The following is a 17,524-nucleotide window of genomic DNA, read 5'->3' as shown; positions in this document are numbered from 1 at the left end:
TTGAGATCTCCGCTTTTGAACCCGAAAACACCAAAAAAGGAATCTTTTCCCCAACTCTCGTCAGCGGCACTGTCCCTTCAGAGAAGAATCCAACAGTTATCGCAAACGGTTCCAGTTCCGAGAGAATGTTTGGTGTTGAGATAGTGGCAAGTGCTTGATTCTTGTAAAGTTTGCCACTGTTTCGCACCTGGCGCCGTACGTCTGTGCACTAATTGGAGCTCGTTCCAAAGGCTAAAATGCGTTGAAATTAATACATTTCATTGTGTAAAGTTAAACTTACCAATCTCGTGTGCAGTATCTTTGTTGTATGGCATGGCATTTTTTGACAAACGGATGACTCCATAGCTTTGGCCTACAATTCCTATTTGATAGATGGTGGAATTTATGCCCACACCAACGTTTTGAAAATTTTCCGTTGGAATGAATTCTATCGGGTGGTTATAACCCTTAACTGCTCACAATGAACTAACGTTAAGCTTAGGCCTAAAAGTAAAGATTGTTCGAATAATCGAGAGAGCATTTCGAATGTGATTCGCTGCGTGGTTCTTGCTCGAATGAAGCTAAACCACTTCGGATGCAGCGAATTATTTTTAAAGCAATTGCAATAGAAACAGCCGTGATAATCGCATTTTTTTTGTAAAACTAACACAATCCTTTTATAATTTTCCCTTAACTTATATTTTTTAATTGACATATTTTTTTATTAAAATTTTGACAACTGTAAAGCGGCTCTTACAAGGACTTGACCCCGGGCCCCCACAATCCTAAATCCGGCACTACCTAGAACTCATCGATGCGTTGAAATAATTCAACACGTTCGCAGTATTGCGCTTTTATCAAGTAGTTTTATAAAACAGTTAACATTAACAATAATACAGCAGTAAATTTGACGGTGAAGTTCCTATTTTCCACACTGTTGCACAATATTGTTCATTGAAAATAAAAAAAACTAGCTCAATGACATGTTTAATAAAAACTGTGTTACGTAAACAATACAAAATTTTTGAAAGTTTTTTTTTAATTTTCTTGAACAATATATTTTACCTCTATGTTTCAATTGTTTTGGCAGTGTAAATTGGATAGTGTAGGTGATGTTTACGTATTTACGAAGCGATGATTTCACTGCATGCAAGTTGTACAACTCAGGCACGTAGCTACCTAATGGGTAAGGGGGATAGTGTCCTGCCGATGCGTTTGTATTATCACTAGCGCAGTCAAGCTTTTTAGATTAACTTTTAAATATTTAAGCAAAATGTACCTATTACTTTAAAATTATTTCTTTCATAAAAAAAATCGCCAGTAAAATTTCTTTGACTTTGCCCCCCCCCCCATTTAAAACGGAGTAGCTACGGTTCTACCATAACTTGTATCCAAACTATGTTTTATTGTAGCTCTTGTATATATGTTGATAGTTTTCAAAGTGACTTATGCCCAATGCTCGTCAGGACAGTCGTCCGAATCGGTTTCCTGGAAGGCTGCAAAAAGTTGTTTTATTATTAAAAAGATAGAACATCATTCAACGGAGTCTATCAAACACATACGAGTTTGGCCATCTTCTTGCTCACAATCATTGTGAGCCTGTAGTAAACAGCGATTTGAGAACGTTCGGAATTGTTCACCGTTGGAAGCGCAAACGGGATCCATGATGTGTGGACATGGCTTCGGACACTGATTATCTGCTCCGTTCACTAGCAGCGCAATGCAAAATGCCATACCTGAAACGACGAGAAGCAAATAAGTAGCTGTTAAATATGTGCAAAATGCTTACTCACATAGCGTTATCCAAAATTTAAACTCGTTCATTTTGTAACTGTTTAACTTATCATAAGTAACACCTGTTGCAAACCACCGTGACAATTGTTTTACTGCATGAATGCGCTTTGGAGAAGCTTTTTATACCTACGAAAGGGCATCCCGAGTCAACCGCCTATGGCTTAATGCACTTGCATAAAATTGATAATAAACGGGTTTCACGCGGTCGGTTGTTTCGATGGTAAAATATTCTACAATTGTTTATTGCACTTGATTCAACAAGTCGTTTCAAACAACATAAATACTGCGTGTGAATTGATTTTTACCAATTGACATAATTGCTTATCGTCTTTATTTGATTAAGCCCAGTTAAAAACGTTAAGGCTCAAATTATCGCTTAATGTTTATTTCGATTATGGGAAGATATGAAACGTTTCTTTACAGCGCTAACCTTATGGTTATCTCTGGAACTTCATGTCCCTGGCAAACCAAAATATGATCACAATATTTAGGACCGTTGTATCAACCTACGAATATTGTATTTGTCAGCAGCACTCACAGAATTAAATTTGAAATCTGTCATACAACTCGCAAGCCGCCACAAAATATGTCATATTTACGAGTACACTCGCAGCCGTTTGCTATTCTGCCGGATATGAAAAAATGAGTGTCAAATTGGCAGCCCAAACAAACGCGGTAGCGGTTAACAGACGACAGATTTAATTTACTTCCCCAAACTGGGTTTTCCAATTTGTCTAGAGTACACATAATGTCGAGGAAAAAGTAGAGCACCGTGGTTCGGTAGACGGCACGTGATACAGTGTTGTGCTTTGACTTTGCCATGCCGTAACGAAATCTGTATCGCTTTTCAATCAGATATAAAAAGTAGAATATATACAACGGTAGCAGCAACAACACATACGGTGGTTGTGATATGGTTGCAAAAATAAAGTATACAATTTCAGGTTGGAGTTTTTGAGAATTCTAGCAGTCGTTTGCAATCAAATTTGCCTGTTTCAATTGATTCGAAATATTAGAAGATAGAGAAATATGAAAAAATGTTCATCTATTTCTGGCCTATTTCCTATTTTTTCGATCGAATAAAAAAGTAAAAATAAACATTTTTGCACCACATGTGTCTGATCAGTCCCAGTTTGCTTAAGAAATGTAGTAATAATAGGAATAATTATCTGATTATCTACGTTACTGTCATTAGTCGTTGAATGATGCATTTGAAATATGATATTTCGTTAACCACATTCACGGTACTCCCACAGACCGTTATTGTAAAAAAATGCACTGAAGGATCTGGATATACCATTCGATTCGTTATGACGTCCTGAATCTCTGGTCAAAATTTCAAAATCGTTCGTACGGTACATTTTTGAGTAATGCCCTTTTGAAGGTCGTAAAGTACAAAAAAGTGATATAAAACGACGAAATACTCATTGTGAAGCACGGTTTTCAATCATCATTTTATGAAATAACCTCCAAAATAGTTTTTACACATTGCAAGTATTATATTTCGAGACATTTACAATTGGTGGGAAAATTTATTCGAAAATCCTACAGTGCACAGTTGTCTAAACTCGAAAAATCGTGATCGTGCTAGATTTGACTGTGGAAAAATTGATTTTATGTACTCATTGTTTTCAGCAAAATTGTTTTGAAGAACAATGCTTTACTAAAACACAAAAAAAACACATCTTTCAAAATTTCTGAAAATAAAGATTTTTTGACGGACAATTTTTAGAAAAAATCATGGTTTGCTAATACTTGCTAACCTATGAGATATCTAATTCACAAAATTATGTATTTTTTTCAAATTTTGTGTAATATTTTCACTTAAGTACTTCAAAAACTTCTGAACTCGGATAAAAACGATGTTATTATTCAATTTCTATCGAAAAAAGTTTGTAAGAAATTAATTCGAGTGAATTCATAAAATTATCACAATAAAACGTGAATTTCAGACAAATTTTATAAAAACTCGCAGATCTCTGAAATTTAAAGAGTTAGAAATTTGATGTGTTCTGAATTGAAAGATCTACAACTTTGGCGAAAACAGCAAAGTTCTAGCGTGTAAGGGGAAGATGTTGGCATCGCAACGCCACCTTCGCGTCCAAATTCCGAACTGATTCAAACATCCAAAATGAAGCCCTAACTATTCCAAGAAACTTTGCAGAAGAGCGGAAACCGATCGGTCAAACCCTGAGAGCGCTAACAATTTCGTACCGCTAGATTCCATTCCTGGCCCAGTGTGCACTGTTTTTTAACTTTTTGCCTTTCTCCTAGAAAGGTATAGCAATCACTGCAAAAACTAAAGGTATAAAAGTGCTCAAACGCGCCGAATGTCGTATATCACTCAACTCAGTTCGACGAGCTGAGCATTTTCTGTATGTGTGTGTGTGTAACGCTCTCCCAATCTCACTCGATTTTCTCAGAGATGGCTGGACCGATTTCAATAAAATTAACCGCAAATGAAAGGCCTATTTGCCCCATAAGACCCTATTGAATTTTATTGTAATCGAATTTCTAGTTTAGAGGTCATGTATCAAAATGTAAAAATCACGAAACATCAATATCTCAGAAACTACGCAACCGATTTGAACAAAATTAATTTCAAATGAACGGGCTACCTAAAAAACCACAAGTGGTTTCATAATTCGGCTGCTCTATACGTTCCCATTTCATTCGATTATAATCGAACTTAAGCAACCGTTATGTATAAAATTGTGATAACAACGAAAGTCTATTATCTCAAAGATTACACGACTTATTTACCATAACTAGTGTCATACGAACGAGTTATCTCTTAAACTTACAAATAACTCACTTCATAACAACTTGATATGTGGTTCAAAAGTTATGGAACGAAAAGAAATTTAAAGACTATTTAAAACTATACCTGCTTTGATCGATATATGTGAGCTCAACATATTTTAAATGCGGTATCGTACTATTTGAACGTTCCCGGTATCGCTCGTGATGAAACTTTTCAATATTAAAAGTCATTTCTCTTATTTCGCTATTTCTTAAGCACTAACATTACGTCAAATTTCATATTTAATACTTCATTTACAACATCAATATTTAAGAACCCAAAGAGTGAATATACCTTTATTGGATTTAAGCATTCATGTAAATCTATTTTTACAAATAATAAGTTTGAATGTGAAAGGCTGAGTCTGCCCGCTAGGAGGATTAGTTTTTTTTTTGAGTTGTATGAGACAAGTAACAAGTAACGATTATTTGGCACAAAGTCGGCCATTTTCACACAACTAAAATTTGAAGACGTCACAATAAAATCACTTACATGTAAAAGCGATTAGTAACCATATGTCTCCGTTTGGTTCAGCACGTTTTAGATATAACAAAATCGACCAGCATTTACTATTAGAAAATGGTTATTGACAAATAGCAAGAACTTAGTTGTGCACCTAATCCACGGATACAGGGCCGGCGTCACACTATTTTCCCGAGTGGGTGGTCAGGAATAGGAAAGGGTCATGGGTGGCCTTCTGGCAGTTAACCGGAACAATCGCCATGACGGCCGAAACATGCGTGTAGGCAAGCTTTTGAGTTCTTTCTTTGCCAGTCGTTGCCATTCATATTCGTTTTCGAGAAAATCTTACACTTCAGTTTTGCTCAGAAACTCTCGATGGGGTGCAGCTAGGGAACGCTCCAAGATTGATTCGAGTAGTGGGCCACCGGCAGCTCCAGCCAGTACACCGTATTTTCGCCCTTATGGTATTTCTTGATGAACGACGCAACTTCCGGCAGGCATCTCTTACTATAAATTTCCCCGTTCACGGCCAGTCCGGAGCGAAAAATGAACGGCTTTGACATCCCCTTCTTGCTGATTGTCAGCCACAGCAGCACCTTCTTGGGGAACTTGCTGTGTGAACTTCACCTCGGAGCTCACTTTCTTCGTGGAGGAAGTAAAATACGAAGTGCCCTGCCAATCGTTGCCATTCATATTCGCCAGGTAATTTTCGTAGGTTGGCCGGTGGCACCAATCTCCAGACCAAGCGCACGCAGCGATGTAGCCACATTCCCCTCGGTCTTCCTCTTCCGCATCCTTTGGAGTGTCTTATCGCTTAGGGTCATCGGTCGTTCGGAACCGGGCTTTCTCTCGATGCTTTGATTGTTGTCCAACAGTGCCATGATATTGCAGATGCCGGGGCGTATCCGGTCCCCACAAAGTGTCACACGAGATCTGTTTTTAACGCGGCGGGGTACCGTTCGTCGAACGCGCACACTTCTGAATAAAGTAGTTCCACTGTTTTCGCCATCATGGTTAGAGTTATTTTTTTCTGCTGACTCATGGGTTACTACTATTGATGCTGCATGGGTTGTTCTGACTCTCAGAACTCAAAAAAAAGTCTAGAGGCACTACTTCACACTCCAAACTTCCTCTAGACTTTCAGAAATTCGTTGGCAAAAGCTAACTTAATCTTTTAGACCTTTGCCAGGGACTTGTAATACATAAGTTCCTGTACGTGCGGAGAAAATAACGACTGCCGGATTCAAGTTTGTTGCTGGATTGATTTTATAAATTAAATTCTACTGAAACATAACCTACTGAACCCTGAAGAAAAACAATTTTCTTTTCCAATTTTTCAACCTGTTCTTTTCTAGCTTTTCAACTCCGTTCTGAAAAGTTTGTCACTATTTTTTGTTGTCTATTCATTCTGTTGCCATGCGGGCGACATTGTTTCTCCCACGGGAAACAAGGTGTCTAGTATCAGTACTTTTTCAGGCGAAAGAATGGCGGTAAAATATACTGTTTTTAACTATGCAACAGAAGGTTGCATCAAATATCTGTCTGTCTGTGGGAATAGAATTTTGTAACGATACATGGTTCTAGAAATAAGGCTGCTGCACGTTTGAGATGGAAGAACTACCGCTAAACAAAATTCGAAAAGTCGATATTTATTGGAACTCTACTGTTTATGTCATGCAATAGATAATAATTCGTGTGTTGTTATTGAATTGACCATTGACTAAACTATGCGTTGCACGGTAAGTGATATCGCTGATGATAGCGGGAAAATCATCTATTACATTGTTTTAACTGAACGAGTACGAAGCAAGGATTTTGGAAATACATTATCAATGAACTTTAGCGTTTCGAGTATGGGATCTCGCAATCATTTTTCTTTGGCATCTTGAAAGATACTGTTTAGCGTAGGGTCAGGCATCAGAAGTGAAAATGCGGAGCATTTCAAATGCCGTAGCAAAGTGGGCGGTACACGTGCCGTCCTGAAAACACAGTACGGCTTAGTAGTGAACTCGACAGAAGCCGATGACTTCTAGCCAGATTTCGCAATCTTTGAATCTATTGTCTCGGTATAATATATATAATACAATCTTCCACCAAATAAAGTGGATGCAGATTTCGGTTCCAGCTAAATTAAACAGAAACGATGAAAAATTAAACTTGATAAGGCAGTTAGTCATAAAGTAATTTATTTTAATTTCAAAACCGAATCATCTACCAAATATTGAAGTGTCGATAGTATATACTAAAAATTACGTCCATTTAACGTGAACAACAAAATAATAATATAAAAAAAAATTTTACCCGTCGTAAAATTCCAACTATTCTTTCGAAATCCGCCATGTTTTACATTTTCTTTCCACTCGGGATTTATAATTTATACAACACCGCCGCCACGGTAGTAAGACACCGGCCGCATCCTGTCCGCAGTCACGGCATTTTTCGTATGCGGCAACGTGTTCCTCAGTCGCTCACTTTCCGTAAACATTGTGCACTCACGGAAAACACCGGCTGCCAAGCGAAGTTCGGTACATATAAAACGCCGGATGGGAAGAGCTCACTGCCAAATGAATTTTCCGACCGGAATGTTCGGCCTTTCGCGAGTGTCGTCTACTGTCGCCTGTTACTGCCGAGCGCACTCACGGTTCTGCTGCGGTCCAAGGCAGAGATGCCAGAACTATTTCGTGAAAATCCGTAGATTCTACGGATTTTTTTTGGATTTCTACGGATTTCTCCTGTTTTCTTCTTCTTTTCTACGGATTTCCCATATATTTGTAAATCCGTAGAAGTGAACAAATCCGTAGATCTACGGATAAATCCGTAGATCTGGCAAGCCTGGTCCAAGGTACAGCGTCGGCACTGTTGTTTACTATCCCGTAGCATATTTCATAAACCGACAGTTATAATGTTGCCGTTCGCGAAGCCGGTTCATAAGCTCAAGTTCAGGGCGTAAAATCTCATTATCGTTCCGCACTCGTGCCGCGACGGTTGCGCATCCGGCTTGTGTCCTTTTGCGGAAAGTTTTTCTCATGCTGTGGTTGGTTGGAACAAAAAAAAATCTGATCGTTGCTGGTGGGGACAATTTTCCGCCGCTGTGCTAATGGTGTTCAACCTCCTTCAAGTAAGCAGACAAATTTGCCCTGTCACATAAGTTGGCTTATTTCACTTGGTGGAGATCCTCCAGGATAGCCCAGCGAATGGACGGCAAAAACGAAGGGGCGTTGAAGATACGGTTTATTTCAACGTCTTGCAGAAGCTTTTCTTGTGCAGAGTCAAGTTAAGTGGTGTGAATATTTGCATTTTGTCTAAGAAATAATTATAACGAGTGATGGTGGTGTGCAAGAGGTTAAGGAAAAAGAAGTTTGCTCTTCGCTGATTACTTATTTTGTGCAACTGGAGAAAAGTGAAAACTGAAGGCGGGTCACTCTGGCGACTTTGTCATAGTGTGTGGTAATCCGTGTCGTGCAGAGAGAGAAGGCTATTCATCGCCGTGCGTTCGACCGTATGGAACTGTGACGATTTTGCAGCGTCAGTCAGTCGTGTTACGAAACCCGCCATCGTATGAGGACACGTACGTATGGAGAGTGTGTTATCAGTGTGAAAAACGAGGAGAAAAAAAAAAACACCGGGAAAACGAAATTCAATCAAACACTCGCCGGTAGCGAATGGTGTAGAAGAAAACAATTACGCGCGCTCTGCTGGCGTCAATAGGGTTAGTTACGGATTCCAATTCATTAGTTCTGAAGTGATTGGATTAATTGTGCTAGAAAATGATTGCGATGACAGTTCTTTGAAACCATATTATTGCTCGAAAGATGATTTTGCGAATTCGCTCCGGTTTGCTTTCGAACGGGTGAGTAGCAGTTTCACGGTGATATGCGAGTGGATGTTATATTTGGTTGGTCATTGTACCGAAAAAATTGCATTTTTTTCCTTTTGTGAAAATAAACCTTAACGGTGAAATGGATTTGAAATGATAACTATGTTTTTCGCAAATGCGGCTGGGTTAGTTTCTGGTTTTTACTGGCACTGGGTGCTATTTCACCGAGCTGATTTATTATCGACATCGAATTTTATTTCTTGTTTACTTGAAAAACAATAGTTATGACAGTCGCTGTGATATATGCTTCCGAAACTAGGTGACGCAGTAAAAATTTTTTGTTCTACTTTTTTCTACTATTAGAACTGAACTTAACACTATGTTGAGAATCAATGTATGGCGGATATTGGGCGTTATGTTGTATTGTAGAATGAATAATATTTATGAGTGTTATTATGTGTGTTTTCTATAAGCATTTAGAAGAAATCAATTCAAATGATTATTAAACTTGGGAGTGTCTTATTCATGGGAAAATTTAGCTAGATTTTCTTATGTCCCGATTAATCTATAGGAATTAGTGCTTCGTTTGGCAACTTTTGTTCAAAAATAGAGAGGCACGTTTTTTCTTAGAAATAATTAAATCAATCGATTTCTAACTCTTTTTGGTTGTTGGCAGTGTACAACGTCGAATTTTGATTGAAAAAATTAACCACATAAAAATAGAAAGGAAAACAGAAAACAAACAAACGAATTGATTTCTCACAAAATCAAACTATTAGATTTTTTTGTACATGAGATGAAAACTTCAAGATTTTTTTCTATTTTTTTCCGTCGGTACATTTAGGGGAAATAAGAAAATCACTTTTGAAAGTTCTAAACACGTAAATTATATTTTCTCGGAAAACATTTCGAGATTTCATCTGTCTCGAAGGAAGATATATTCAAAAAGTTTTACACAGACAATACAGTGGCAGAAACTGACCTGAAAATGCTGGATTCTGAAACGAACATTTTTGACTCTAATGAAACTTTGTATATGTTCAAGATAAGAGGACTCATGATTTTTCCACAGCTATTCAGATTATTTTAGATCAAGATTCTACATGTTTTAGAGGGTGACTTTTTAGAATTAAGAATCGATATTTGATGAAACATTTTTTATTCACGAGTTCTTAAATTACTACTTTTTGAACAGTGAATGGAAAACGTAAACTACACGAGCAGTTTTATTTTTTTTTTAAATTTACTCGTGCAAAAACGATGACACTTAGCAATTTTTAAAACTTACCACAAAATTAAGCAAAAACTATTTTAGAATTTTTACAGCAAGTAAGGATTATTGTTGCAATTGAAATCAGGATTGCTCTTAGTGGAAACATCCATAAGTGTGACCGTTGTCGCAATTTTCCAAAAAAAAATTTTTATTGACTTATTTTTTTTTATTTTACATACGCCTTTCTTTACATATGTTTTGTGTTGTACCACCAGGATCTTGAGGATTTTAAGAACAGAAATAATTCCCCAACAACAACAAAATTAAAGTAGAGTTTTGTAGATATTATTTTTCAGAGGTTTCCCTTACTCAAATAGATACGCCCTATTGAAAAGTAACGCTTGAGTCAAAATGATCCAAACACTTTCGGAAAAGTCATGTGTCCTCTAGTCGGAAGCAAATTCGAAGTTTTTGCAAATAAAAAAAACTCATGATTTATCATTGACCATTTCGCATGAATGCTCTATCCATACGGAAGAAACTTTAATTCTCAACAATATAGGGTACGGACCGTATTTTAGGTGTTATCTTTTTCTCTGTCAGCACTTGTTTTAGGAAGAAAAAACTGATTTAGCAAACTTTGAAAATAATCAATCAAAGCTCCCAATCGGGGCACACTATTTCATTCACTAAGAACCTATTTCTAGCAGTCTGCGACTGTTTTGCAGGGGGGTTTCTTCAGCATCTAAGTAACGCCTGTATTGCTAAAATTTTGGTTGATTTTTATCGATTGACGTTTATTCACAGATGTTTCTGCGTTGAACAGTATTCTATATATTCGTAAGACAACTAGTTAATCTAAGTTTTCGTTCCCAATATTGGAACATATCGATATCGATCAAAACTTAGATGTTTGAGACCCGACTAATAAAATAGTAACCACTGCTTAAGCCATTCCTTAACCTATTTGTATGCAACTGAATTTTGAAATAGTAGTTACCTATAATTCTTTCCACGTATTGCCCGTCGCTAGCTACCGTTACGATAAAAGTGTTCGTCTTTTGAGGCTGCTCACTAATCAAGCCGTTTTTCAAAGTCTTTATATGATCAGAGCGGCTGATCAAAGAGATACCATCGAAACAAATAATATATCGCATAATTGCACGGAGCGTTGCGTTGCTATGTAAGTTTAAACGACTTTGGCGGTATGAGGCCGAGCGTTGTCATGCAGTAGAATCACTTGTTCGTACCTCTGCTCGTATTGTTGCCGTTTCTCGCGCAATGCTCGGCTCGCATCAATTGCAGTCGATACCATTCCTCAGTGCAACTGGGTAGAATGTCCATAACTGTCAAGACTCAATATTCACCATGGTGGTGGTGATAAGCATGTCGCGATAATTTTTAAATTATATACACGGCGTGTAAGGAGAACAACTTTATTTAAAAAAATGGGCATCGCCAAAATCTTCACCATTTGAAAATATTGCTTCTTACTTTCCCTTTGGAACCCTCCGGGGAATCATCCATCGCGGGTTTGCGAACAACGTTTTATTTTTTTCTTTGAAAAGTATGCTGACAGCAAAGTGTCTAACTTTTTTTTGCCTTGTGCTACATAGTGTACAGGACAATTGCGGGGCTACCGCTACGATCCTACTGACACTAACAGTCTCTCCCGAGACGAGACTCGAACCTACGACGACTGGCTTGTTAGGCCAGCATCGTACCTCGAGACCATCTGGGAGATTGAAGTGTCTAACTACCGAGAGGATAATACGGTGCTATAAATGAAAAAAAAAAAAAAGCATGAGCTTTACAAGTGACGTTGTGAAGGTTGTAGGTTTAGCCGAGTGTAATTTTCGCTCATACTCGAAGTTTTTCAAACACCCCTAAAATTTGAAATTATGATCAAAATGTCGGGTTTTTGGCTTCAGCGTGAAAAAGTTATTTCTAACTTAGTTATTTCTCAACCGATTTTGAAAGTTTTGGAAAGGGGAAAGATGGAGTTTTCAAAATATACATAAGGTTTGTACTAACTTCACTGAAATATGTTGATATATTTGTGCGTAAATCTAATATTTTAACCTCCTCCATGCGAATTTTGAAATTACCATGAAATCTGCCAGTTATTTTTGTAAGAAAAGTACTACAAGTCCACTAACCCATTGAAAGTATACACAATTACGAATAACATGGAAGCTGTTATATGAAAATTGGCTGATATTTCGCTGAGTTATATGTTTTTCAGGAAAATCATATTTATTATTGTTATCGAACAATAATATTTGGACTGTTTATTCCACGGTGCTACGAATGAAAAAAAATGCAAGAACTTCTAATGTCATCTAGTGTAGGTTGAGGCTCTAGTCATGTGTTACTTGCGCCTATACTTGAAGTTCTCCAGATATTCTTAAAATTAAAAATTATTGTCGAAACTCTATCTTTTGACCTTGATTCACATGTTTATTTTAACCTCTATCATTTTTTCATCAATTCTTTATAATTTGACTGTTTTGGAAAGGTACAGAATAATGTTTTGAAAATATATATACTTAGCTATAGATTTCACTTAAATGTTATGAGTAGTTTTAAAATAAATAATATATATAATTTTTTTTTGTAGGTTTGTTTAACTTTATTCACAAATTTTCACACATTTTCTAAAAAATATGCTTTTATTGCTCTATAATTTGCTGCAACCTACACAAGGTGTCATCGAAAGTTCTTGCCTTTTCTTTTATTTGTAGCACCGTGAAATAAACAGCCCAAATATTATTGTTCGATGAAAGTTAATAATTTTGATTTGCTTAAAAAATATGTATCTCGGTGAATTATCAGCCGATTTACTTAAAACAGCTTCCATTTTATATCGTAATTGAATATAGATTTAACGTGTTAGTGTACTTGTAGTACTTTTCTTACAAAAATAGCTGACAAACTTCAAGTTAGGTTGAAAACTTGCATGAAGAAGTATAAAAAACTAGATTTACGCTCAAATAACTCGAAATATTTTAGTGAACTTAGTATAAACGTTATACATATTTTGGAAACTCTATTTTTACCCATTTCAAAATCGATTATAAAATAACTAAGTTAAAAACAATTTTTGTGCACTGACGAAAAAAACCGGCATTTTGACCATAGCTTCAAATTTTAGGGTTGTTTGGAAAACTCCTAGTATGAGTGAAAGTTACACTCGACTAAACCTACGACCTTCACTACGTCAAAAACTCAAAAGTTCTTGCATTTTTCTGTTCATTTGTAGCACCGTCCTCTCGGTAGTTAGACACATTGCTGTTAGAATACTTTTGAAAAAGTAAAAGTTGTTCGAAAGCCCGCGATGGATGATTTCCCGGAGGGTGCCTAATGAAAGGTAAAAAGCTATATTTTCAAATGGTGAAGATTTTGGTGAAGCCCATTTTTTTAAAATAAAGTTGTTCTACCATACACGCCGTGATATTGTAAAACTGCCAATTCTGTCTGACTAGCGTGTTTAAAGATGTATAACGCCCCACTTATTGGGGCCAACAGCATAATTCAATTCTATCTGTTCGAGTATAAACTCTAGTAAACAACAATCTACCAAGAAAAGGACCAATTGATGTCAAAACGGTCAACTGATAACGTTGGGTGTATAAAGCATGAAACACACTCCATTTTATTTGCTTAACACACATTATCCTAGCGATGTGATACCCACTGCGTATACGAGACAGTGGTCGAGCGAAAGGATCCTGAATCGGGTTCCCCAAAACCCAAAAAAAAAAATATCTCTCTCGTTTAACCACTGTCGTTCAAATCGAACGAAAGAAAAGGTGTGTGCTTTAACACAGTCACAATCGTATTTCAATGGCCTTTCAAACCTCACTTCAGACCACATGTTAAATTTCATCAACACCAATTTTTTCGAAGATGCGAAAAACGAACAAGAACTGAGCGTGTGATTTGGACTTAGGAAAAATTTCCCTCGCCTCTCGTCCCTCGGCTCGGGCATGGTGTTTCGGCTTAATAAACGACTGGGGAGGTTGTTTCCCCTAAGACTAATATCGATCATCCTTCACTATTGTGCTTTTTTTTTGTAAGATTTGGACCACTGCGACCATTGTTTTGATCTTTTGTGGTATGCCTCTTCTTTGGTCTAGGAACTTGTGGCAGACATATCACTATTGATAGAAGTGAACGTCCTTGTCATATCGCACCCTTCCTCCCAATTTGGCATTGAATTTCGTATGAAATGTATTACCTCAATAGGATTTCCTCCCTGCTCCTGTTAAATTGTTCATTTTTGAGCCGTCTGTGTAAAAGACGACAGAGCCTTGACGGATATTCGGGCCACCTTGTTCCCAAATTTCCCGTTCGGTCTCTATAATTTTACAAGGTGTTTCGAAGTTTGGTTTAGTTTCCATCCAATCTTTGTTCCCTAGTATAAGTTTGCTCAGCTGAAAATCTTTAACGATTGCTAGCTGGCCTCTCTGATCTCTTTCAGATACTTCTTTGAGGCGTGTTAGTTTTAGTGCACTTTTTTCCGCCTCTAGTTGTACTTCCTGATGGAGTGGTAACAGATGCAGAATTGCATGTAAGGCTTCCGATGGAGCACTATGCATTGCTCCAGTAATTGCGTTCCAAGCACGCCTCGATCAACCACACACACTGCTTTGTGGAAGTTATTTTTGACTTCAACTAACTGAATCGTTTAGTCGACTCTCTCCAGCAGATATAGTCGCTATATAAAGTGTGAGAGCGGCAATCTCTTTCTCCTTTCTCTCTTCTCCTTTTTGCTTGAAAATGAGACATATGCTAAACCGCTCAATTTTTTCTTTATATACCCAGTTCGTGCAACGACAGCCGAAAAAGTGCGAAGAATCTGTAGAATATCGCATACTAGAACGTGTATGGTATCGGACTGTTTTGGTAAGTTTTTTTGCAGCACAAACAACAAACAATATCGAACGCTAGCCTGCGGGGCTAAGGCGGTCTCGATCAACTAAATTAGTTGAGAGAATTCGTTATCGATATTGTTTTTGGCACATTTTGCATGTTGTAGGATAAGTACAACGATACACCGTGCCCCGACATCCCAACCGTGTGGGAGAGCTAGCCGACCGTCGCTAACCACAGAACCACGGGGACCACAGCAGTCTAATGCAAAACCAGTCGAAGCAAGCAGCTACCGAAGTAGTCCGATACCCTATTAGAAATATTTTTTTGTCCCTCCGCAACCATCGCAATGCATCTTGTATCAATTGTCTTCGGCTGATTTTTTTTGACGTGGGACTACGTCTTTGTTTTCTATACTGGTATGTATTCTGTAAAATTGGAAATGAAACTGGCAAATGTTGCGTCAGATTTCAAACGATAATAACAGCATAACCACATGATGGATAACAATAACCAATATGTTGTTGGACAGACAAAATGTAGAATATTTTTGTAATATGCTTGTCATCAACATTTTTTCATTGCAAAGCGGTAAAAATCGATGGAAAGTGTCAAGGACAAAATAACGCGAACAATGAACCAATCACATGCGAGCATTCTTAGCACAGACGACATAAATAGACACCAACCATTTCCTGTGATATTCTCTGTATCAATATCTAAAAAATGTTGACAGTCTCCCTGTCCCAATAGGTCAATTTATGTTTGCCTCCATGAACCTAGACTAATTTGATGTCTCGAAGGTAAAGTTTTTTCGAAAAGTTCGATACAACCCCTTTTCATGAACAATTTCTAAACCTGCTGCTAGAGCGTAATAAAAACTGATGTCTTAAAAGAAAACATGCTGGTAAAAGCAGCATTACCGTAGAGTATATGTGGAGCAGAGCGCCGCTAGTTCTTCGTCGTCTATCATTGCAGCGGGCACGACTGTTATTCGCGTGCAATTAAACTGCAATGCTGCTACTGATGGTGATTGAAAGTTTATCTCATAAATATGAATACCATAAAAACCATAAATTACTCAACAAGAATTGAACATTTTTGCAACGGTAATAAGTTATTTTTATTTATTTTTTATCTTCGATACTCACTAAATAATCGTGACCGACATAATATCGAACGAGAAAGTTCCTAAAAATACTAATTTAAAGGTCCGGCAAGTTTTTAAAAATTTCGACATTATTAGATATTTTTTAAATTTTAACTCCACAAATAAAATACAGTGAATGTTATTGTTGGAAAATTAAAAGAAATTTGTAAAGCAAAAAACAAAAATGAATTTTAAACTTTAACTTCGTTGTTATTGTTAAATGTTGTTTGTGAGATATCTAAACTATTACATATATTTTAATTTATATTTCATTAAAATTTAACTTGGTCAGACCAATTCAAGATTGCACCGTTCATCTTAACAACACGATCATTGGTGGGTTTGAGAAAAGAAACTTTTGGTTTATGAGGAAGAATAATTAATTGTATTTTCGATGCATCAAGAGAAAACTTCCGTTTCTGCAAATATGAAGAAAATATATCTAGACTTTTTTGCAGCCTACAGCATATGACACGAACTTTCACGGAAATGCTTTTATCGTCACAAAACAGAGATTTCTCACATCCTGGTGGTAAATTAAAAAGATCAGAAGTAAACATATTATATAAGACTGGGCCCAAGATACTATCTTTAGGTACACCAGCTCTAACAGGTAATCTATCAGATTTACTATTCAAAAAGTTAACCTGAAGAGTGCGGTTTGTCAAGTAACTTTGTAACATTTTTGTGATGAGTAAAACGGAAATTGGACATTTTAGCTATCAAACCTTTATGCCAAACGCTGTCGAATGCTTTTTCTACATCTAGAAGAGTAGCTCCAGTGGAATAACCTTCAGATTTATTAGTACGAATCATATTAGTTACTCTAAGTAACTGATGAATAGTCGAATGCCCATGGCGAAATCCAAACTGCTCATTTGCAAAAATTCAATTTTCATTGATATGTGTCATCATTTTATTAGGAATCATTCTTTTTAAAAGTTTGCTCATAAAAAAGAGAAAACTAATTGGACGACGGAGTGATTTTCGAATTCTTTCATTTTGAGGGCAAATACGCTAATTCAAAGCATCTGTTAAAAACTATTGTCTTCGGCTGATTGTGCTCTCGAGTAGGGGAGTAAACGCGAGTTGGAGGGTAGGCGCGGGTGTGTGCATATGATCTCGGAAGCGAAAGCGAATGCGAGCAAGAAAGAACGAGAAATAGATTGAATGGAGAATACTCCAGTGTGTAATACCGGTAGCAGCAAGAACCTCACTTGAGGTGTATGAGTGAGACTAACAACACCGGCTACAACATTGTAGGACAATTTTTTTCTCTAACTACAAAGTTAAAAAGTTAGATTTTTGAATTCATTGAAAATTTTGGTCAGCCCAATTTTTGATAACATTAAAATAAGCGCTTCATCATATGTAACAACTTTGTAACAGAAAATTTCCTTCTGCAATATTGTCATCGAGCTTGAGATCCTA

At 37.0% G+C, this 17,524-nt stretch overlaps 2 protein-coding genes across 3 annotated transcripts in view; one reads left to right on the top strand and one right to left on the bottom strand.

Moving 5' to 3' along the window:
• Nucleotides 1-835: 835 nt before the first annotated feature.
• On the bottom strand, nucleotides 836-1,852 carry LOC129725404 (enhancer of split M1 protein). The gene is made up of 3 exons (XM_055681217.1): nucleotides 1,773-1,852; nucleotides 1,542-1,715; nucleotides 836-1,475 (listed from the first exon to the last, which is right to left on the bottom strand). The coding sequence occupies exons 1-3, from the start codon at nucleotides 1,801-1,803 to the stop codon at nucleotides 1,426-1,428; spliced, it is 255 nt and encodes an 84-aa protein (XP_055537192.1). The 5' UTR covers nucleotides 1,804-1,852; the 3' UTR covers nucleotides 836-1,425.
• A 6,072-nt stretch (nucleotides 1,853-7,924) lies between these two features.
• The window catches only part of LOC129721899 (somatostatin receptor type 2-like), a 185,661-nt gene continuing 176,061 nt past the window's right edge, over nucleotides 7,925-17,524 (top strand). Inside the window, exon 1 of one of the 2 annotated variants that reach the window (XM_055674996.1) lies at nucleotides 7,925-8,888. The gene's annotated coding sequence lies outside the window, so the exon portion shown is untranslated. Of the gene's footprint in view, nucleotides 8,889-14,895; nucleotides 14,977-17,524 lie in introns of those variants that run through there. The other variant, XM_055674997.1, reaches the window with a different exon arrangement.

The sequence above is a fragment of the Wyeomyia smithii genome, chromosome 2 (genome assembly GCF_029784165.1).
Source record: "Wyeomyia smithii strain HCP4-BCI-WySm-NY-G18 chromosome 2, ASM2978416v1, whole genome shotgun sequence".
NCBI classification, from domain to species: domain Eukaryota; kingdom Metazoa; phylum Arthropoda; class Insecta; order Diptera; family Culicidae; genus Wyeomyia; species Wyeomyia smithii.
The sequence above is the reverse complement of the archived record's forward strand: the minus strand, read 5'-3'. Positions and strand labels throughout refer to the sequence as shown.

Excerpts from the sequence above, each read along its gene's own strand:
- LOC129725404 (XM_055681217.1), bottom strand. The coding sequence starts at position 1,803 with ATGAACGAGTTTAAATTTTGGATAACGCTAT. Across the intron at positions 1,716-1,772 it reads TAAATTTTGGATAACGCTAT|GTATGGCATTTTGCATTGCG; the intron begins GTGAGTAAGCAT and ends TCGTCGTTTCAG. Across the intron at positions 1,476-1,541 it reads GCAAGAAGATGGCCAAACTC|CCTTCCAGGAAACCGATTCG; the intron begins GTATGTGTTTGA and ends AACTTTTTGCAG.